The sequence below is a fragment of the Verruconis gallopava genome (assembly GCF_000836295.1).
Source record: "Verruconis gallopava strain CBS 43764 unplaced genomic scaffold supercont1.1, whole genome shotgun sequence".
Taxonomy (NCBI): domain Eukaryota; kingdom Fungi; phylum Ascomycota; class Dothideomycetes; order Venturiales; family Sympoventuriaceae; genus Verruconis; species Verruconis gallopava.
In genome coordinates this window covers 191418-208182 of record NW_015622137.1, presented here as the reverse complement: position 1 = coordinate 208182, position 16765 = coordinate 191418, and the positions used below count along the sequence as shown (strand labels likewise).

The window sequence follows — 16765 nt, the reverse complement described above, 5'->3', positions numbered from 1 at the left end:
AGGGGGATGGCGCAAAAAATCCGCGGCGAATCCATTCTTCAGCATTTTCGCCGCACTCTTGTTTTTCGTTGGTAGCACATATCCAATCGTCGCAGCTTGCGTACCTCCATCAAAAGGTAAGTCTGGACTCGTACAGGGAGTCAGTTGGTTCACGAGTCCAGTGGTTGCGGCAAGCATCTTGTCATTTGGTCTTTTCTGGTATTTCGGGTTCAAGTTGTATGCATCATGGCGCGAGAAGAATGAAGGGCTAGAATTTCGCGTCTCAAAAGTTCCTGAGTTCGACAAAGATGGAAGCTTGGATGGAAAACCGGTACAAGTTCATGAGACCGTATATCTTGCGTGGGCGGCAAAGGAAGCTAATACTGTCGTTGCAAGAGCTGAGAGCCGAAGCTCGTACGAAGAGTTCTAGTTGCATGGCAGTCTTTATTAAAATTTCCACTTGAGCGGTCGTTATCATATGAGAAAATTGCAATCGCAAACCGAGTCCAGAAGTTTATTTTGCGTTCTTTATCTTTCTCTCCATAACTGACTTATCAAGAAAGGGCGAGGCTTCATAAGAGGAGTTGAAACTTTTGACTACAAAAAAACCGTCAGAAAGCCGATTAAATCAATAGCCAGCTACTGATACGTCGAAGGTTGGCGGTCAAGATGGGGCCGATATTCATACCCTTTGTATCCCTATGGTTGTTGCTGGGATGTTTGAATCCAAACAAGTTCTTCCCGAGCCCATTTCCGGTGATAAAAGGCTGTCGTGCGGCAGAGGAAACTGGAAACAATGGTCCTTTCTTTCTTTGAGGTCGCGGCATCGTGCATCAGCACGTATTATGAGGTTGAGCGGAGTCACGGCGATAGTTTGAGAGAGCGTATGCACGTGAGTCGTAAGTCGACGCGAAGATGCTTGAAATCTTGGCAGCGGATGCCAGGCAATGACGTCGTCATGGAACCTACGGATGTTGTTTCTCCCAAACATGAGCAGCTACAGGCCGTAAGGGGGTTGTAAAAAAAATTAATTAAAGCTATTCCATATTTTCACTTAAAATTATGCAATTTCCTTGGATTCTACGGAACTACAATCCCGCGCTCAGTTTCGTATTTGCATTCACTTTTCATCTGGCCTTCCTTGCCTGGTTCATCGCTTGCTTGGTCACTCTCCAGACATCAAGAAGCAGGTTGTGCCTGTGAACAACATGGTCGGTAAAAGAGCATGGGTTTCACCAGCTCATATTCAAAATGCGTCTGACATAAATGGCACGACTCTTGGTCGCAAGGGCAGCTCGATGGATCGTGATCGAGAATATGGTACACATCCACGGAAAACCCGTCTGAAACCCTCTCTTCTGCGTTTTAGAGAGAACGTGAACAGAGCTCTAGAAGACCGGCGCCGCGAGGAAATAAAAAACAAGCTGATCGAGGAAGTCTACCGAGAAAAGTTCGAGGAGTACAGGAAGAGTGATGACTTTCTCAGGAACTGCAAGAACAAGAAGGTCAGGAAATTTTACGAGGATCAAAACGAAGCGTGCAACGATTGGCTGGAGGTCGATACAGTTGTAAGAAGCATCGCAGACGACATTTTCGAGAGCTTCGATCCAGATGCAGATCACGACGGTATCCCTGAGCGACGAGGGGCGTTGCAAGACCTTGGCGAGGATGTGGAAGCCTTTTTGCCGGAGGATGAGCGACGAAGGAGAAAAAAGGCGAAGCGGAGGGCACAGTGGGCTATTTCTGTATGATGCAACGGTCGATGTGAATCATTGATGGGCTAACTCACATAGGTCAACATTATATCCAACGTCATCCTGCTTATTGCAAAAGTTATTGCAGTATTCTTCTCGCCATCCCTCTCGCTAATCGCATCTCTGGTAGACTCCGCACTAGACCTGTTTTGTACCATCATAGTATGGGTCACCAACAAGCTCGTTTCATGGAGGCTGTTGAGCTTGCGACGCCGTTTCCCTGTTGGAAGGAGGAGACTAGAACCGTTGGGTATCCTGGTATTCTCCGTGGTTCGTCTCTACTCTACCTTTATCTCCTCGAAGAAGCTTCCCTCACATGAGATAGATCATGGTCGTGTCCTTTGCACAGGTACTTCAAGAATCAGTCGAGAAACTACTACCGTCTGGAGATCACACCACGGCTTCGCTTGGCGGTATTGCTATCGGCGCCATGGTAGCAAACATCGTAGTCAAAGGTATAGTTTGGATTGGTTGTATTCCGATTAAGACCACCCAAGTGCAGGCACTCGCGCAAGACTGCAAGACCGATGTCTACTTCAACACTCTGTCGCTGCTCTTTCCGCTTATCGGAAATAAGCTCGACGTCTGGTGGCTTGATCCTACGGGGGCAACAATCTTGTCTCTCTATATTATCTACGACTGGACCGGAACAGCCTTTGAGAATATAACCCGTCTTTCCGGATCGGCTGTCGAGGATCGAATACAGCGAAGGCTCACCTTTCTCGCGTATCGATTCTCTCCCATCGTTGACGGCTTCAAGACAATCACTGCCTACCACGCTGGTGATGGAGTTTGGGTAGAAGTAGACATACTACTAGATCCGAACACGAGTGTGATGAAGGCTCACGACATTAGCGAGACACTGCAATATTGCTTGGAAGGGCTACCGGAGGTGGACAGGGCCTTTGTCACAGTTGATTACGCAATGGAGGGTCCTAGTGGACATACAACAGGTCTAATAACAGCTTAGGCCTGGTTGAACTATAAGAAACGTCCTACTTCGTATGACAGGTTTTTGGAAAAAGTCTCGACGAAATTCTAAAATACTCTGAAACGATTTTTCCTTCAACATTTCGTGGAAATCCGGCGAGACCGAACACTAATCTACGATTGCTGTACTTGCATTTTCTTCATTCAAACTCCTCTGCATGTTCTTCCCGCTCTTCGTATTTGCCGGGCGCAAGCTATGCATGAAACCCAGCAACGTGCTCTAAAGCAACCAGATATACCACCTCCTGTGCCGAAAGAGCTTTCGATTTTTCGACATACTCGTCTCGTCTTCGCATTATATGCCATCGATACATGCAGTCCTCAGATTCAGCGCCATGTTAAGTCCTTTCAAGGACAGGCACAATCAAGCCGGATTTCCATGATATCTCAGGAGCCTACACTACGTCCGGGATAGATCATTGGTCTCTCATACTATTTGGAATGCAGTTCTGACCCTCATAATCCCGCATTTTTTTTTCACGAGGATGAAGATAATGCAGCCATTTGGAAAACTAATTGCGTAGAAATGACTATGGATAATGTAGATTATATTTAATAAGAATTGCGATCGCTTTTGCACATGCTACCTTTCACAGGTTTATTTTACAAATATCGCCTCGTTAAACAGTGATTAAGACGAAGACCCTCTGTGAACTTTTCCCAGGCGAACTGGCTTAGAAGCCCTGTGCCGCCATCAAGCAATCAAACCTATTCGTGATTGTAACGCGAGACCTACTAAATTATGCTAGGCGACAGCACAGATGCCCACGGCGCCTACGGATACATTGACCACGTTGCACCCAAGCTGCACCCAAGCTGCACACAAAAGGCTGTGATTGTTGTCTTGTCTTGTCACGAGTTCTCAATGCATGACTCGGGAGACGCACGTCTCGTGGGTCCCCGCGCGTCGTCAAGCTGACCACTCCGCTCTCAAGGATGGTCGCTGTTGGAATCTTCTCATTACAGTAGAGCTTACCTCATCTTCATCTGAAAAAGAGGTGAAATGCCATGAATTCAAGGTATAAGTGTCAGTACCTAATTCGTTAGTCTACATTGCCTAAATTCGTTGAAGCTGAACATCGCATGGGTTTAAGGTCGCTCACCCACTAGTGGTCTCGGACTTAATCAAGCCCCCATTGCCATCCTAGTGCCGACGAAAGTACGGCTATAAATAATGAGGGGTTCCGGTTCGCGTTCAATTCAGAACATCACCTTCTTAATTCTTTGCGGTTGAGGTTTTCCTTTTGAGCAAAAAAAGTCAAGTCCGCGTCCTCGGTCATCATGTCTTTACAAGATGCCTCGACTTGGCCGCAATATGCCACAATCGATCCCGAGTTTGACGCGGTAAGCACGGCTCTTACGCGATCCTTCGAACCGGAACCGCGGCGAAAGTTGCTGATACAAATCCTTAAATAGGCTCTCAAAGCCATTGGCAAGCTGCCTAGCCTGGACGGGCCCGACGTCCCAACGCTCCGTAAAATTGTGCTCGGCTTCATAGAGCAAGCCGCAGCAGCGACGGGGCCTCCAGACTATTCCGGTGTCAAGAAGTCGACGATTGAGATACCCACCAGGGATGGATCGTCTATACCTGCGCTTCTGTACCAGCCGGAGTCTCCGCCATCTTCCGGCAGCCCTCTTGCAGTGCTCTACCACGGAGGCGGCTTCTGCGTTGGCATACCCGAAATGGAAGAACCTTTCGCACTCCAGCTGGTCCGCAACAACGGTGCTGTTGCGATCAGCGTCGATTATCGCATGGCGCCCGAGCATGTCTTCCCTACGCCGATCACAGACTCATTCGACGCTCTCAAATGGGCTGCAAAAAGCGCGGCGTCGCTGGGTGCAGATCCAACTAAAGGCTTTCTTGTCGGAGGCTTGTCTGCTGGAGGGAACATATCTGCCGTTCTTTCGCATTTAGCCCGTGATGAGAAGTTGAACCCACCGCTTACGGCCGTTTGGCTCGACTGCCCTGCCCTCGTGAGCCAAGAAGTGTTGCCGGAGAAATATCGAAAGGATCACAGTAGTTACCAGCAGAACGCCGATGCGCCTCTGCTAGACGTGAAATCGATTGACTTCTTCATGCGTGCGTCCATGACCCTAATCATCTATCCACAGCGTGCAACTAATCTGAGCGAAGGAAATTACAAGCCAGTCGTGTCTGATCCGCAGCTCAACCCGTTGCTGTGGCCCGGTGGACACAAAGATCTACCCCCACATCTGATCCAATGTGCAGGCTTGGATCCTCTTCGAGACGATAGTCTCATATACTCGCGTGAGTTGAAAGAACAAGGTGTCCAAGTGACGACCTTCGTATATCAGGGCGTGCCGCACGGGTTCGGCCCAGCGTTTCCCCAAATTAGCGCTGCACAAAAGTTCGTCAAAGATAGGGCCGAATGGGTCACTGCACAGCTCGGAAAACGATGAAGACGGAATGAGTTTGCAAGTAATTTATAGCATAACCAATAAATACCATATCCCGATGTTTTCGGAAAAGTGAAACATGCCAGACAGTGGGCTTCTGCACCGCCGCTTTCAGCGTGATCTATGTTGAGAAGAAAGAAAGTGCCCTAGTATATCTCTCATCTGTACGTTTCGTCAACACATGCCGCATGCCTCGCAGAAAGCGTACCGCCAAACATATGGGGAAATGCTCTGCACAAAGAACTCCAGTTGACCGCAAGCTATGTGCCTTCTAGGTATCCAGAGTTGAATCCTGCTTGGTTAAAAAGCTATAACGAATGTCCAGCCTCTCATGACTCAGCGTCAACAAACTCGTCCTCCTCGTGCGTCTCGGAATCCATCCGCTTAAGCCCGCCTCTTTTAGGGTCGCTTGTCGAAGATGTGAGGCCTTTTGAGCCGTCGGATGCGACCTGAAGGTTCCCCAGATCGTCCTGCAACTCAGTCAAGTCCGCAGCTGCGCCACCAGTGTTAGCTTTTTGCTGTTCCTGTCCATGATTTGTTATGTCTTTGAGCAACTGAGGTCTCTCAAACCCCGGTGGGTCTTGCGTGAGTGCCGGGTTCGCTTTGCTCACAGCGCGGCTGTCATCGGGCTTGGGCTCATGCTTAGGTTCACCGTGAAAGTTGACTAGATTTTCATCGGTCGTCACCGAGTCTGAGGTTTTGAACTGGTGTGCACTAGTTTCCGGGCGAGAGTCATGTCGCGAGAGCTCTGACTCTCGTCGGGCTGGAATATTGAACTTCCTCTCCGGCTTTTGGCCAGGGAGAATGGCTGCAATGTTGAGTATCTGCTTTACCTGCTCGGCAGGTGTTGCTCCGTCGCTTGAAGGTTCATTAAAATCGGACTGGGCCAAGCTGGACTTTTGAACTCACATTTTCGCGTGGATGATCCAATCCAGATCTTCCTCACCTTCTTCAGGCCCCCCGGGACCGCCTCTGACTGGCCTGAAAAATCGTGGTCGCCACTCAATGCCCTCATCGGCCCTCTTCGCAGCTTCTTGCCGTTGTCTTTCTTCGATTTCGGTCTTGTGATTTGTTGCTCCCACGTGATCTCTTGCCTTGATTGCCAGATTTGTCTCTCGCCAGAGTCGCTGCGATTCACGTTCTTCTTGCTCTTCTATCGGTCTTGCAAATGGTGGCGTCTCCTTGGCGTGTGTGGCATCGAACAGCAGATCCTTCTTTCCAGTCTAATCGATGTTAACGTTTGTGGCATCAAGGCCAGTCTGTAACTTACGATCAAATCCTTGATGTACATTTCCGCGTTCCAATGTCCAGATAGCTCAAAAAGATGCTTACCGGTCTTTATTTCGGAGATGAAGCCACCAATTGCATTGTACGTTCCTCCGAAATATCCCTTTGTTTTGAACTCGATGTCGGCCATGAGGCCACTTTCCGGGCACCGAATGTACGCGTGATCGCCTAACTCGTACTTCATCTTTCCAAACAAGATGCCCCGTGCGTACATATTTGGCTGCGTTATGAAGTATCTTTCGCCCCTGTTCAAAAGCCGCAGGATTGCAATGCCCTCCATCATGCTGGCGGCGGAGTTGCCTAGGAATTTGCTCCGCGGTTTCAACGTCCCATCTACGCGAATGTAATGCTCTGGAGCCATGAAAAAGTAGCTGGATTTGGGAGGATGATGCGAGGTCTGCTCAGCGATGTAGTATCCTTTCGTGCCGTCAGGATAGTCCCACCAGCCGGTGAATATTTCGCCGAGGATGGGATTGAGAGGCTTCTTTACACCACTGCCTGTGCGTCAGCCTGTTCCAGGCCCATGAGAAGATGCTCAATGCACATACGGAGGCTTAATGTGCCAACCACTGAGGTAGAATTTTGTGACGGCCACAAATCTTTGTACGGGGTCGTCGACTTTCTCTATGGGGAGGAGTAGCTCGGGATGAGCCATGAAGCTGCTACATATCAGCATACGTCATCTACAAAGGCCAGGAGAGCGATACTTAGTTATCCGTTCAAGCATGGACCGTGGTTCCAGAATGAAGGTTGGCAGAGTTACTCTGCTCAGGTCGGCGCCTGGCCGTAGCTGTGAGATGATATGCATGAGTACTGTCTCGTTCTTAGCCAAGTGATTTTCTCAGCACGTTCTGTTCGCTTTGCTTGTACCATTGCCCTGCTCAGCATCCACCACCGTCTCGTCGTCGGTCTGCACTTCACGGCCGTCGTCTTGCGAAGCACGGCTGCCTGTATACCACAACATGTCAGAATAGGTCTGAACCTTAGGTATGGAGCAGGCCGTGCGATTTACGTACTGGCAGCGGAATGCCGCCTGTGACCGAGCACCATTTTGGCGTGTCAGCGTCAAGCACAGCGACGTGGTTCAGCCAGGCAAGCGATTTAGGCGAGTGCGCTATGCGAAGTGGCAAGGGTCGCGGAGAGGTCGCGGGTTTGTATGTAGGATGTGGTAATGCCCTAAGGAGGACAAAGAGGTACTGTAATCGGTGTTCCGGTGCCTTTCCGTCGCTGTCTCGCTACTGTGATCAGCTGCGTTGCCCCGTGAGCGTTGTTGCGGGTTCACAGGGATGCCATGACGTCTGCACGTCTCTTGGGGAAAAAAACTGTTTGTCCAACTCGACCCCACCACTGGAAAAGCCACGACGTTTGCAAGCCCGCCATGTGGCTCACTCACGCAAACACCACGAGTCTCACCATCCGGAAGAGCCCTCACTTCGCGTTCTGCTGTTGTCCTTGTACGCTGCCGCCTCGTGACGAACGCGCTCTTCTCTAGCGTTTACCCCTTTGACCACAGCCGCTCGCTCTGTACCGTGCGCACACAGGTTTTCGGGACCTAACTCAACCAAGAGGTCATTCCTCACCAAGCACGAATTCAGACTGTAGTTCACAAGCTTAACCAGATAAAATAGTATGATTGAGGAGGCGAGTGCGTGACTGAACATTGCAAGCGATGTCTTATCGAGTACATTGTGCACGACGAGACCTCAATCAACGTAGGCTATATCTTGAGAAGTTGGCTTGTCATGACGAGAACCTTGCTCACATCAGCGAAACTTTGTTTATTACAGCGGATGAATCACTCTCATTGTTGAAAGCGAGCTCGTAGTTTTGTTTCGCGAAGAAACACGAGGTGGAGACCAATAGGCGTCAGTGCATCGTAATCACGGGAGCCTCAGAAATAAATAGTCAGCTCTCTCTCACGCTCAATTGATTCTTTTCATCTTCGGTACATGGCGAGAAGACGGCTCGATCAGAATCTACAGGTTCACGTATGCTAATTGCTTCAAGAAAGGACACCTGAGACCAGCCAAGGATGCGATTTTGACTCTGTAATGTCTACGATGATCAGCTGTGAGATCTGAGCACGCGTACTTTACGACGGTTGTACTTCTTGCGTCGAACTTCTGGGCTATGCTCCACCTGACTTTGTGCAGCGGCGGATCCTGAAGTGCAGTTGCATGGCGTGGTCATGTAGAACAGCTCATTTGTTGATTGCACCTTGAGAAATTCGACGTCGAGGTGGAAGTACTTGTACTCCTCACGTAGTGTGATTAGAACAATGAGTCGGTTCCACCGAATCAAGAGAGTGGGCCGACGAAAGCTATACCGATCATTTCTGAGCCCACTTGCTCGACCCAGAAACCTCATACCATCAACGCAGATACACCGCTAAAGCTCAATCACGCTTCCCAGATGCGCCCGTCTGACGTTCACTTCCATGGTCCGAAATTACACATCCGTGCAGACTCGCTCCCATCGTCTGTTGCTGCAGCATCACCTCTGCTCCTTCCAGCCGACGGGTATAAGGGCCGCGGCAATCTGCTCTATGCCCCTCTCCGTAGCCAGCAGATTGTACTGGCTTGCCGCATTTCTCGTGTCCTGCACCTCGATCCGTATTCCCAAATCGTTGATGAGCTTCCTCGTCGCGGGGCTGACAGGCACGATGCTCGGTCCGGTGCCGATGATGAGCAGATCTGGTTTCGGCCAGACAACCTCCAGCAATCCCCACGGCTTGAGTTCCAAGGAAGGCTCCCACTGGCCTTTGCTATTCAGTAGCTTGCCTGTCAACGTACTGCCGCCTCGATCTCCACCTTCCGGCCTCTCTGGGCGCAGCCAGGGTCGCCATTTGAAAACTTCACCTCCTACTATTAACACTCCGCTGCCTGATAATTTGGTGTTGTTGCTGAAAGCGAATCCGTAGTCCGTGGTTGCATCGATGCCGGTAGCGGGCGGAGGCGTATTGCCTAGCACGTCCAGCGCTGCGAAGTCCGTCTGAGTGTCCTCCTTCGACGGTGGACCACGGTCCCTCGTTTTGGGCGCTCGAGACTTGATGTTATTTATCCGCGTGGCATGCAGACAGCGAGCGCATATGTAGGGTAACGTCGATTGACCTGCTCGCAATTGTCTTGAACTTGCCGCGGCGCTTCCGAGTGGACGCCCAAGGGCTTGCATGGAGCGAGCGAACGCCGATTGCATCCTCGCTGATTGTGGTTCGTCTTTACTGTACAATTTGGCCGAATTAGATGGGCGCCGTTCGACGACAACGGCAACACTGTCGAAAGTTGCAATGTTACAGCATGATCTCATGCCATGTGCTAGAAGATTTCCTGTTTGGGATTAGCGCGATTTTGTTGAACTCCACTCTCACGTACTGTCAAATGCAAAGTCTACACTGATTGACCTGTCAAGGGCACACATTATCATGCAAAGTGACAAATCATTCTGCAGATAGAGAGCCCCAAAGGACAAAGTAGCAGCGATGGCTGCTATTGAACTTGGTCAAATTTCAGTTGTTGCATTGCATTGCTCAGACCGAGGTCTGCTCGGTGACTACGCGAACGGAAGGACCACGACGGAATTTTCAATTGCGACTTGCTCAAGCTCACAATTTGATTGAGGATGGCAAAATCCTACTCGATGTCTCCATACTTCAAATTTTTAAATTGTTTGTCCTAACTACATCGGCGTTGAAGTCACAATCGAAGCATAGAGCCTTAATTTCTTCTGGTTTGTTTCGTAGCGACGTATAGCCCTATCTTCATCGCGACCAGGACAGCGGTTGTGCGCATTAGCTCTTTCTGTAAAGACACGGGTCTGCCTAAGAGGTTCGCCAAATGACAGCAAGTCTGATACGCGAGCAATCCATCAAAGGTCTAAGACGGAATGAAGTTGAAGCACGAGCATCCTATCTGCCCAATAACCGCGACTTCAGGCGTGATAGACAAATAGTCCATGCACCAATGCTTGGAAAATACCAACGTATTATTAACCTTGTGCAACAAAAATACAAACAGAGGCCCTCCTCGTGCACGGAGGATTGCATGTATATATTTGTAACTGGATGTACAGATTGTATCCCGAACTCGATGTACGGGTGCGTCGATAGCTTGAATCTCTATTGCGTTGAGAACGCATGGGAACAATGCGAACCGAGCCATTCTACTCCCTCTAAAGTAAAAACTATCATAGACGGTTCTGTTTGGAGAGTCCTTTCATCAGCCGGATGTGCAGATTTCAAATCAAGAATACGGCGGTGCGGTCAGCACGTGCTGCGAAATCTCAGGGCCGTCTTCATCCCAGTCGAAATATAATCTCCCGTCGCCGCGGCCGGCGGCTCTTGATCTCCCATCCACCAGGTCCTCGGGAGCGTGGTCGCTCGCCACACCGTGACCGGCAGTTGAAGCCCGGTTTCGAACGGCTGCTTGATCTCGAACAGGAGGAAGAACAGAAGTGGCAGAGGGTCGCGGTCTCTGATCACAGTGCGCCGCTGTCCCAGACCGAATCAATGCCAGCTGCAACACGGCTTTCTGTGGCTTCGAGTCCAATAGGGGCCATGCCCGCAGTGCTGGAAGGCCCAAGAGGAGGCTGCTTCGACTTATCAACTTTCTTGCCTCTGTCTGCATGCCCTCCGCCTCTTTCAAAGTCGCGGTGAGATCCCTATTCTGGAGCTCTGCCAGCTTGAAGTTGATGTCCTTCTCGGCCTTCAAAGCCTCCCTGCCTCACGTTAGACCTCCTCGGAGCAGCAACTGCAGCAAACTATGAAGGGAGTAGACCAAAGGTCAAAAAAAGTAAAAGAAGAAAAAAAAAGAAAGAAGAAAACTCACACGAGATCCGGCGGAAACTTATCCTCCAGCGCGACCTCGAGATCGACGGTTGAAACGAGAAGATGCAAACTGGCTTGGAAACTCTTCAAACGGCCGCTCAAGACCTCTATTCTCGACTTCTGGAACAGCCATCGAGCCTTGGCGAAGCGAGCCCGGATTCGCAACGCCAGAGACCCGTCGTTCTTCATGGACTCCAGCGAAGCCAGAAGCTCGTAGGCATCCTCATACATCGATTTGATCCCGTCCACGAGGCCACGGACAACTTCACCGGCGCCTATCACAACGGCGGAGTGCTGCGCTCGCCTGTTCGCATTGGCCAAGCTGCGGTGCACAGTCCTAAGGATCTAAAGAGGAAAGTAAAAAAAAAAAATGAGTCAACAGCTGGCTTCTTGAACATAATCTCTTTCTTGGATGTTTCCTTTGGGCGTCCGAAACCTACCGCGGCAAAAGTTCTAAAGTCGCCCGCAACGAGCTGAACATCTTTCTTGGCGGCTTTCAAGGTGCTCGAGACATCGTACAGGGCGCCGGCGAGCCTTGCGCTGCTGGTGGCGACGCCCAGCACGCTCGTAACATCAAACTGCGGATCCATACGCGCAAGAGGAGGAAGCTCAAATTCACATTTTTGTTTGAGCAGGCTGCGCTGGCTCCGAGGACGATTCTGTCTATCTTTAGGTCGGCTTTGGCAAAGTTATGCAGTGATCGCCCGAATCGGCATAGTCAGCCTTCAGCCTCGCCGTCATGCTTTCTGCTGCCGTTTGCAACCTGCATCCACATGAACCTCATCCGCAACTCGTCCCGTGCTTGATTGAGTATCTTAGAGAAATTTGCGTTCTTCGAATGCGGAACGGGTGGGTTCGTGCTATGGCTGGGAGTTCAAATGAGATGGATAAGCCAGGATTGTTGGCAAGTGCCAGGAACTTTGCGTCCAAAAGCAAATCGTTCAATTGCTATTGAGGTATCCGAACCACTATTCTCCCCTTGACCTCGTCGCGCTTCAGCATGTACAAGATGTCTCCGGACCGTTCAAAGTCCTGTACCTCAACGATCGGGAGGACAGTACCGTCGATGGCGTACTTGAACAACTCCTGCATCTGAGCTTCGTTACCCGTCGAGGAACCCTTGATGACGAGTCCTCTATTCGCACAGTCGAGCGGCGTGATCGGGATGTTGAACCCGCCCTTTGGCAGGCCAACGCACACGATGATCCCTCTGTTCTTCACAAGCTTCGGCGCGAGCTCGTATGCCCTCTCGCTACCTGGCACTACGATGATCCCTTTGGCACCTTCTCCGCCTGTAAGCTCTTTGACTCTCGCCTCGACGTCCTCCGTCGCAAAGTCGACAAATGCAGTGGCACCTAGCCGCATGCACAGTTCCCTTCTCGCGTCTCCTGTGTCTACGGCAATGACATTGTAGCCCCTCACTCGCGCTGCGATCTGAAGACCAATATGACCCAGCCCGCCGCCTGCCCCAGGAAGCACAAGCCACTCACCTGCGCGCATGTCACCGTCCAATCTCCCTACTGCCCCGGCCATGCTGAGGCCTGCGCACAGCAGCGGCGCCGCGATCTCGCTCTTCACCGCGTCCGGCACCATCGTCAGATACTTGGCGTCCCCAATCGCGTACTGCTGTAACACGCCTTGCACAGCGCCCTTGCCCGTATTGAGCTGTGACGGACAGTTGTTCGGCCAACCATCGCCGCAGGTGCTGCAGCTGCCGCATGCCTTGTAGAGCCATTTTATGCCGACGCGCGCGTGGAGGAGGGAGGGGTCGACGTTGGGGCCCAAGGAGACGACGCGGCCGATGCCTTCGTGGCCCGGAACGGCGTTGTAAGGGCCCCAGCCAAGCAGGGCGCGGACGTCAGAGTGACTGCTCGTGGAATAAGCTCGAAGCCAGACAACAACGCAGAGCAGAGGGGGGTAGCTGAATACCATAGACCGCAACACTCCATTTTGACGAGGACCTCGCCCTCGCGAGGAGTGGGGACAGGCACGTCGTGCTTGACGAGCACTTGGGCCTCTTGGCCTGGGTTTTGTATGACCACGGCCGACTGAGTAGAGGGCAGACCAGACATTGCGAGTATAGGATGCGTGTGCTAGATACGAAATGGAAGAACCAAGACGGGGCCTGGACGGCTGTTCGAACTGTACGTAGCACGAGAGGGTGGGAGGTCTGATCCGGGAAATCGGCCAGAGGGAGCTCGTAGGTTGCGTCCTCTTCTTACGTCGCTAGACAATGTGCACGCGAGTCCCAGCACTCGAGTTCCAGTGCGTTGTGCAGCGCGAGGATGGTTATTTTTTCACCCTGCGGGGATTGCGTCCGGACAGACTGGGCGGTACTTGGCTGTTGCATACACGGGCCGAGAAAAGTCCATGGCGGGGGATGGTTCGACAGCGAAGGACGGCGGCCAGGCGCCGGCCGGCCAGGCAGCGTCTTCGGAAGCGAGAACGGAGTCTGCTGGCGCGTATGGAGCAAGCCAACGACGAGGCCCGGGTCGAGCTGGCCGCCAGGGCGACCGCGCCATCTGGAGAGGAGACTGATCGCAGGCTGACCGATCGGACACGGACAGAGATCGAGGGGATCGTCCTGGGCGAGACGGCGCCGGGCCGGGGCTGCAAGCACATGCAAAGGGCCGTGGATGATGGCGCCGGCCGCGAGCGGTGATTGGGCGCGACACCGCAGCGACGCTGCGTCGACCCAGCTGGCCGTCGTCCTTCGTGCCCATGTACGGAGTGTGCAGCGCGCCAACGAGGCAGACACCACCAGATCTGCTGTCTCCGGTCCTTCCCAGCCATGCTCGCCGTCGTCGCCCAGCCTCTTCTCTGCGTCTTTCCATCCCCGTCGCCGCCACCGCTGTCGTCGCTCAATGCCGGCCCGTCGCCCGCCGCAGAGAAGCAGCGTCGCTGAGCACGCGAGGGCCGAGTCCATACGTCACCGCGAGTAGCACACACACCTCCATACACGCGCATATGCACGAGCGCGCCTGCACGCACGCACAAACGGTTCTCCGCTCGCTCAGCGTCCGAGAAAAAGTTTTTCTCTATACTGCGTCGACTCTTTTCGCTGCTGCTGTTTCTTCCCGAGCGCGCGTCTCTCTCGTCTGATCTCTTTTGCGCGTGTCTGTACCTGTTCGCGCGTCCATGGACGAGGACGGCGACACAGTGCCCGGCCTGCAGCGGGCCAACACCTTTTCGCCTTCGAGCAAGCCAACGTGGAGTCGCTCTGCAGCCGGCACTGGCTTCCAGCGCACTTCCTCTGCAGAACCCGTGTTGCGCAGGCAGCGGTCGCGCCAGGTACGTGGAGCACAGGCATTGTTTCTCCCAGGCGCATTCTTCCCAAGCGTGCTGCTGATTCTTGTCGGTGAAGTTTTCTCGCACCTCCGTCGACACCGATTCGATCCTGCTCGAACGCCCCGTGACAAGAGCGCAGAATGCGACCGACGGTGACCATGACGAGTCGAAGGAGGAGTGGCACTCGATCGCGTTGATTTTCGTCGCGCTTCCCGCCATTGCCGGCGTATTCTTCGAGAACGGAAGTGCCGTCGTCACGGACATACTCATGCTGGGCCTGGGCTGCTTATTCTTATACTGGAGCGTCAAATGGCCCTGGTACGTTTCACGCTGTCGGAGGAAATATATCCGCACGAGTTTGCGTGCTTACAGTAGGCTGCAGGCAGTGGTATTACTCCACGCAAGAAATGAAACTTGCAGAGGTCGATCCGAGCGCCGAATTCGCTATCGTGGAAGAGAGCGACGACGACCTCGCTCGGGACGATGGAGAGCCCAAAGCCAAGCCCGAACAGGGCGAGGCCAGCTCGAGAGGCGACGCCCAAGGTGCCAACCCATCTGCTCAGCATCTGAACCGCGCCAAGGCCAAGCGCGGCGAAGCCCTCAAGGCTCTGCAGACTCTCGAGATCATGGCTCTGAGCTCCTGCTTCCTCTCCCCCGCCGCCGTCGCTTACATGCTGCATAAGATCCGGCCCTATCTCTCACGTCCATCTGGAGGCGTGGTTTCCAATTCCAACCTCACCTTGTTTGTTCTTGCCGCCGAGCTACGGCCGGTGCTGCATTTCTTTCGCCTCGTCGAGGAGCGGACGCTGCACCTCCAGCGTATCGTGAGCAGTCTCCCCGCAAGTGACGAGCGACAGCTGGAACTACGTGTCGAAGACCTCACGAAACGCGTGGAGGAGCTGACGAGCATGCTCCCTGGAACCAACACACAGACAATCACCGCGACTGGCACAAGCGAGAAGCAGAGTGCATTGGTCTCGTCCGAGACGTCGTCAGAGCTCGAGGGCAATATCCGTCAAAGCTTGCAGCCTCAATTAGATGCCCTCAATCGCGCCGTGCGACGATACGAAAAGCGCGCCACAACCCAAGCCATCGTTACAGAAGCTCGCCTTCAGGATCTGGAAGCCCAGCTCAAAGATGCGCTGAGTCTCGCTGCCGCGGCGAGCAGGCAGAGCCAGAAGAGCGGCTTGCTTACCCAGGTCTTCGATGTGGTCCGGTGGATGCTGACAAGGCCCCTTGAGGCACTGAGCCACCTATTTCTACTTCCGTTCCAACTTGCTGGCGAAGTGTGGAGGTTCCTTGTTGGCCCCAGAAGGAAGAGGAAAAAAGCCTTTGGTATGACCGGCAGTCACGCTGCAGCTGCTGGAGAAGGGAAAAAATGGGCTGGTGAATTTAAAGGGAAGGCAAGTAGGGTGGAAAGTAGATGAGGAATGCTCTTTTTTTTTTGTTTCCAGTTTATAGAGCGGCGAGGCTTTATAACCCTACAAATCTGGTCCTAGACGAATAATGAGTAATAAGATAACCATCACCTCTCTATTTCGTGATGCGTTTTCAGCGGAGGCTTTTTCTTTGTCTTTTCAATCTCTTTTCACCTGCACGCCTGTTGATCAAAGATGGCCTGCTTGCTCTTGTTAAGTGCAACGAACAGTCGTGCATCTGTCGTTGGGCCTAGGGATAAGCTATTCAACCGTCGGCTCCGTCAACCATCTCCAACAATCGGCAATGCACATTCTTCGGGCATCTCTTCTACCTCGACCTAGTGTTTGCGCTCATCGACTCTGTGTGGGGCGTCAAATTCAGTTACCCGGCCGCTAAGCGGGATTTTCGCCTGAAGGGGGAAAAGAAAAGTAAAAAGCCAAGGGTGGCACCGCCAGGCGAATGTGCAACACCAAAAAAAGAAGGGCTCACGCCTCTCGCCCTACTCGGCTCGCCTCAGCATCTGAAACAACAGGCGTGTCAAACGGGCCACAGCAAAACCAACACCGACACCGACAATGCTGCGTCCCGGATTTTTGTGCAGATCTCGAAATCGGCAGTCGGCCCAGTCGCGAACGGCGCCTGCGTGTCTTTGCGTGTTTGGAGGGTGGAGCAGATGCGATCCTCATTCCCGCCCAGAGCACGATGCGGCCGCACAAAACTCCAGTTTTTATTTAACAACACATAAGACCTCGTCGCCCCCGTTGGATCAACGGCAACCCTTGTGACTCCTGAGCCGGATCCTGCTACA

The 16765-nt window shown here is 52.6% G+C and overlaps 7 protein-coding genes across 8 annotated transcripts; 3 read left to right on the top strand and 4 right to left on the bottom strand.

Annotated features, from left to right (window-relative positions):
- Positions 1-979: 979 nt before the first annotated feature.
- Positions 980-2956, top strand: PV09_00083 (uncharacterized protein). Its single transcript, XM_016352759.1, has 3 exons — positions 980-1724; positions 1773-2003; positions 2059-2956. Exons 1-3 carry the CDS (start codon positions 1188-1190, stop codon positions 2701-2703), a joined length of 1413 nt encoding a protein of 470 aa, XP_016219016.1. The 5' UTR covers positions 980-1187; the 3' UTR covers positions 2704-2956.
- Positions 2957-3935: 979 nt separating this feature from the next.
- On the top strand, positions 3936-5199 carry PV09_00082 (uncharacterized protein). The gene is made up of 3 exons (XM_016352758.1): positions 3936-4067; positions 4140-4803; positions 4858-5199. Exons 1-3 carry the CDS (start codon positions 4005-4007, stop codon positions 5142-5144), a joined length of 1014 nt encoding a protein of 337 aa, XP_016219015.1. The 5' UTR covers positions 3936-4004; the 3' UTR covers positions 5145-5199.
- On the bottom strand, positions 5142-7744 carry PV09_00081 (uncharacterized protein). The gene is made up of 7 exons (XM_016352757.1): positions 7445-7744; positions 7299-7376; positions 7136-7241; positions 6977-7087; positions 6412-6922; positions 6051-6364; positions 5142-5999 (listed from the first exon to the last, which is right to left on the bottom strand). Exons 1-7 carry the CDS (start codon positions 7476-7478, stop codon positions 5471-5473), a joined length of 1683 nt encoding a protein of 560 aa, XP_016219014.1. The 5' UTR covers positions 7479-7744; the 3' UTR covers positions 5142-5470.
- A 699-nt stretch (positions 7745-8443) lies between these two features.
- On the bottom strand, positions 8444-9719 carry PV09_00080 (uncharacterized protein). The gene has a single exon (XM_016352756.1). The coding sequence runs from the start codon at positions 9621-9623 to the stop codon at positions 8922-8924; it is 702 nt and encodes a 233-aa protein (XP_016219013.1). The 5' UTR covers positions 9624-9719; the 3' UTR covers positions 8444-8921.
- Positions 9720-10666: 947 nt separating this feature from the next.
- PV09_00079 (uncharacterized protein) lies at positions 10667-11840 on the bottom strand (the record flags this gene model as incomplete). Its single annotated transcript, XM_016352755.1, has 3 exons — positions 10667-11141; positions 11252-11595; positions 11691-11840. 3 exons carry the CDS (start codon positions 11838-11840, stop codon positions 10667-10669), a joined length of 969 nt encoding a protein of 322 aa, XP_016219012.1.
- Positions 11841-12198: 358 nt separating this feature from the next.
- Positions 12199-13182, bottom strand: PV09_00078 (uncharacterized protein; the record flags this gene model as incomplete). The annotated part of the gene is made up of 1 exon (XM_016352754.1): positions 12199-13182. One exon carries the CDS (start codon positions 13180-13182, stop codon positions 12199-12201), a length of 984 nt encoding a protein of 327 aa, XP_016219011.1.
- An 800-nt stretch (positions 13183-13982) lies between these two features.
- PV09_00077 lies at positions 13983-16080 on the top strand. 2 transcript variants are annotated; one of them, XM_016352752.1, is made up of 3 exons: positions 13983-14541; positions 14615-14856; positions 14921-16080. In XM_016352752.1, the coding sequence occupies exons 1-3, from the start codon at positions 14389-14391 to the stop codon at positions 15963-15965; spliced, it is 1440 nt and encodes a 479-aa protein (XP_016219009.1). In that variant the 5' UTR covers positions 13983-14388; the 3' UTR covers positions 15966-16080. The 2 variants fall into 2 exon arrangements, with proteins under 2 accessions (XP_016219009.1, XP_016219010.1); XM_016352753.1 differs by having other exon boundaries at positions 14615-16080.
- The last annotated feature ends 685 nt before the right edge of the window (positions 16081-16765 follow it).

Bases quoted from the DNA above. Each gene is read 5' to 3' on its own strand.
- PV09_00083 (XM_016352759.1), top strand. From the start codon at position 1,188: ATGGTCGGTAAAAGAGCATGGGTTTCACCAGCTCATATTCAAAATGCG. The intron at 1,725-1,772 runs GTATGATGCAAC...TAACTCACATAG, and splicing joins GGGCACAGTGGGCTATTTCT to GTCAACATTATATCCAACGT. The intron at 2,004-2,058 runs GTTCGTCTCTAC...CACATGAGATAG, and splicing joins GTATCCTGGTATTCTCCGTG to ATCATGGTCGTGTCCTTTGC.
- PV09_00082 (XM_016352758.1), top strand. From the start codon at position 4,005: ATGTCTTTACAAGATGCCTCGACTTGGCCGCAATATGCCACAATCGAT. The intron at 4,068-4,139 runs GTAAGCACGGCT...ATCCTTAAATAG, and splicing joins TCGATCCCGAGTTTGACGCG to GCTCTCAAAGCCATTGGCAA. The intron at 4,804-4,857 runs GTGCGTCCATGA...ATCTGAGCGAAG, and splicing joins ATCGATTGACTTCTTCATGC to GAAATTACAAGCCAGTCGTG.
- PV09_00081 (XM_016352757.1), bottom strand. From the start codon at position 7,478: ATGGTGCTCGGTCACAGGCGGCATTCCGCTGCCA. The intron at 7,377-7,444 runs GTACGTAAATCG...TGTGGTATACAG, and splicing joins CAGGCGGCATTCCGCTGCCA to GCAGCCGTGCTTCGCAAGAC. The intron at 7,088-7,135 runs GTATCGCTCTCC...GATATGTAGCAG, and splicing joins ATGCTTGAACGGATAACTAA to CTTCATGGCTCATCCCGAGC.
- PV09_00080 (XM_016352756.1), bottom strand. From the start codon at position 9,623: ATGCAATCGGCGTTCGCTCGCTCCATGCAAGCCCTTGGGCGTCCACTC.
- PV09_00077 (XM_016352752.1), top strand. From the start codon at position 14,389: ATGGACGAGGACGGCGACACAGTGCCCGGCCTGCAGCGGGCCAACACC. The intron at 14,542-14,614 runs GTACGTGGAGCA...TTGTCGGTGAAG, and splicing joins GCAGGCAGCGGTCGCGCCAG to TTTTCTCGCACCTCCGTCGA. The intron at 14,857-14,920 runs GTACGTTTCACG...AGTAGGCTGCAG, and splicing joins TGGAGCGTCAAATGGCCCTG to GCAGTGGTATTACTCCACGC.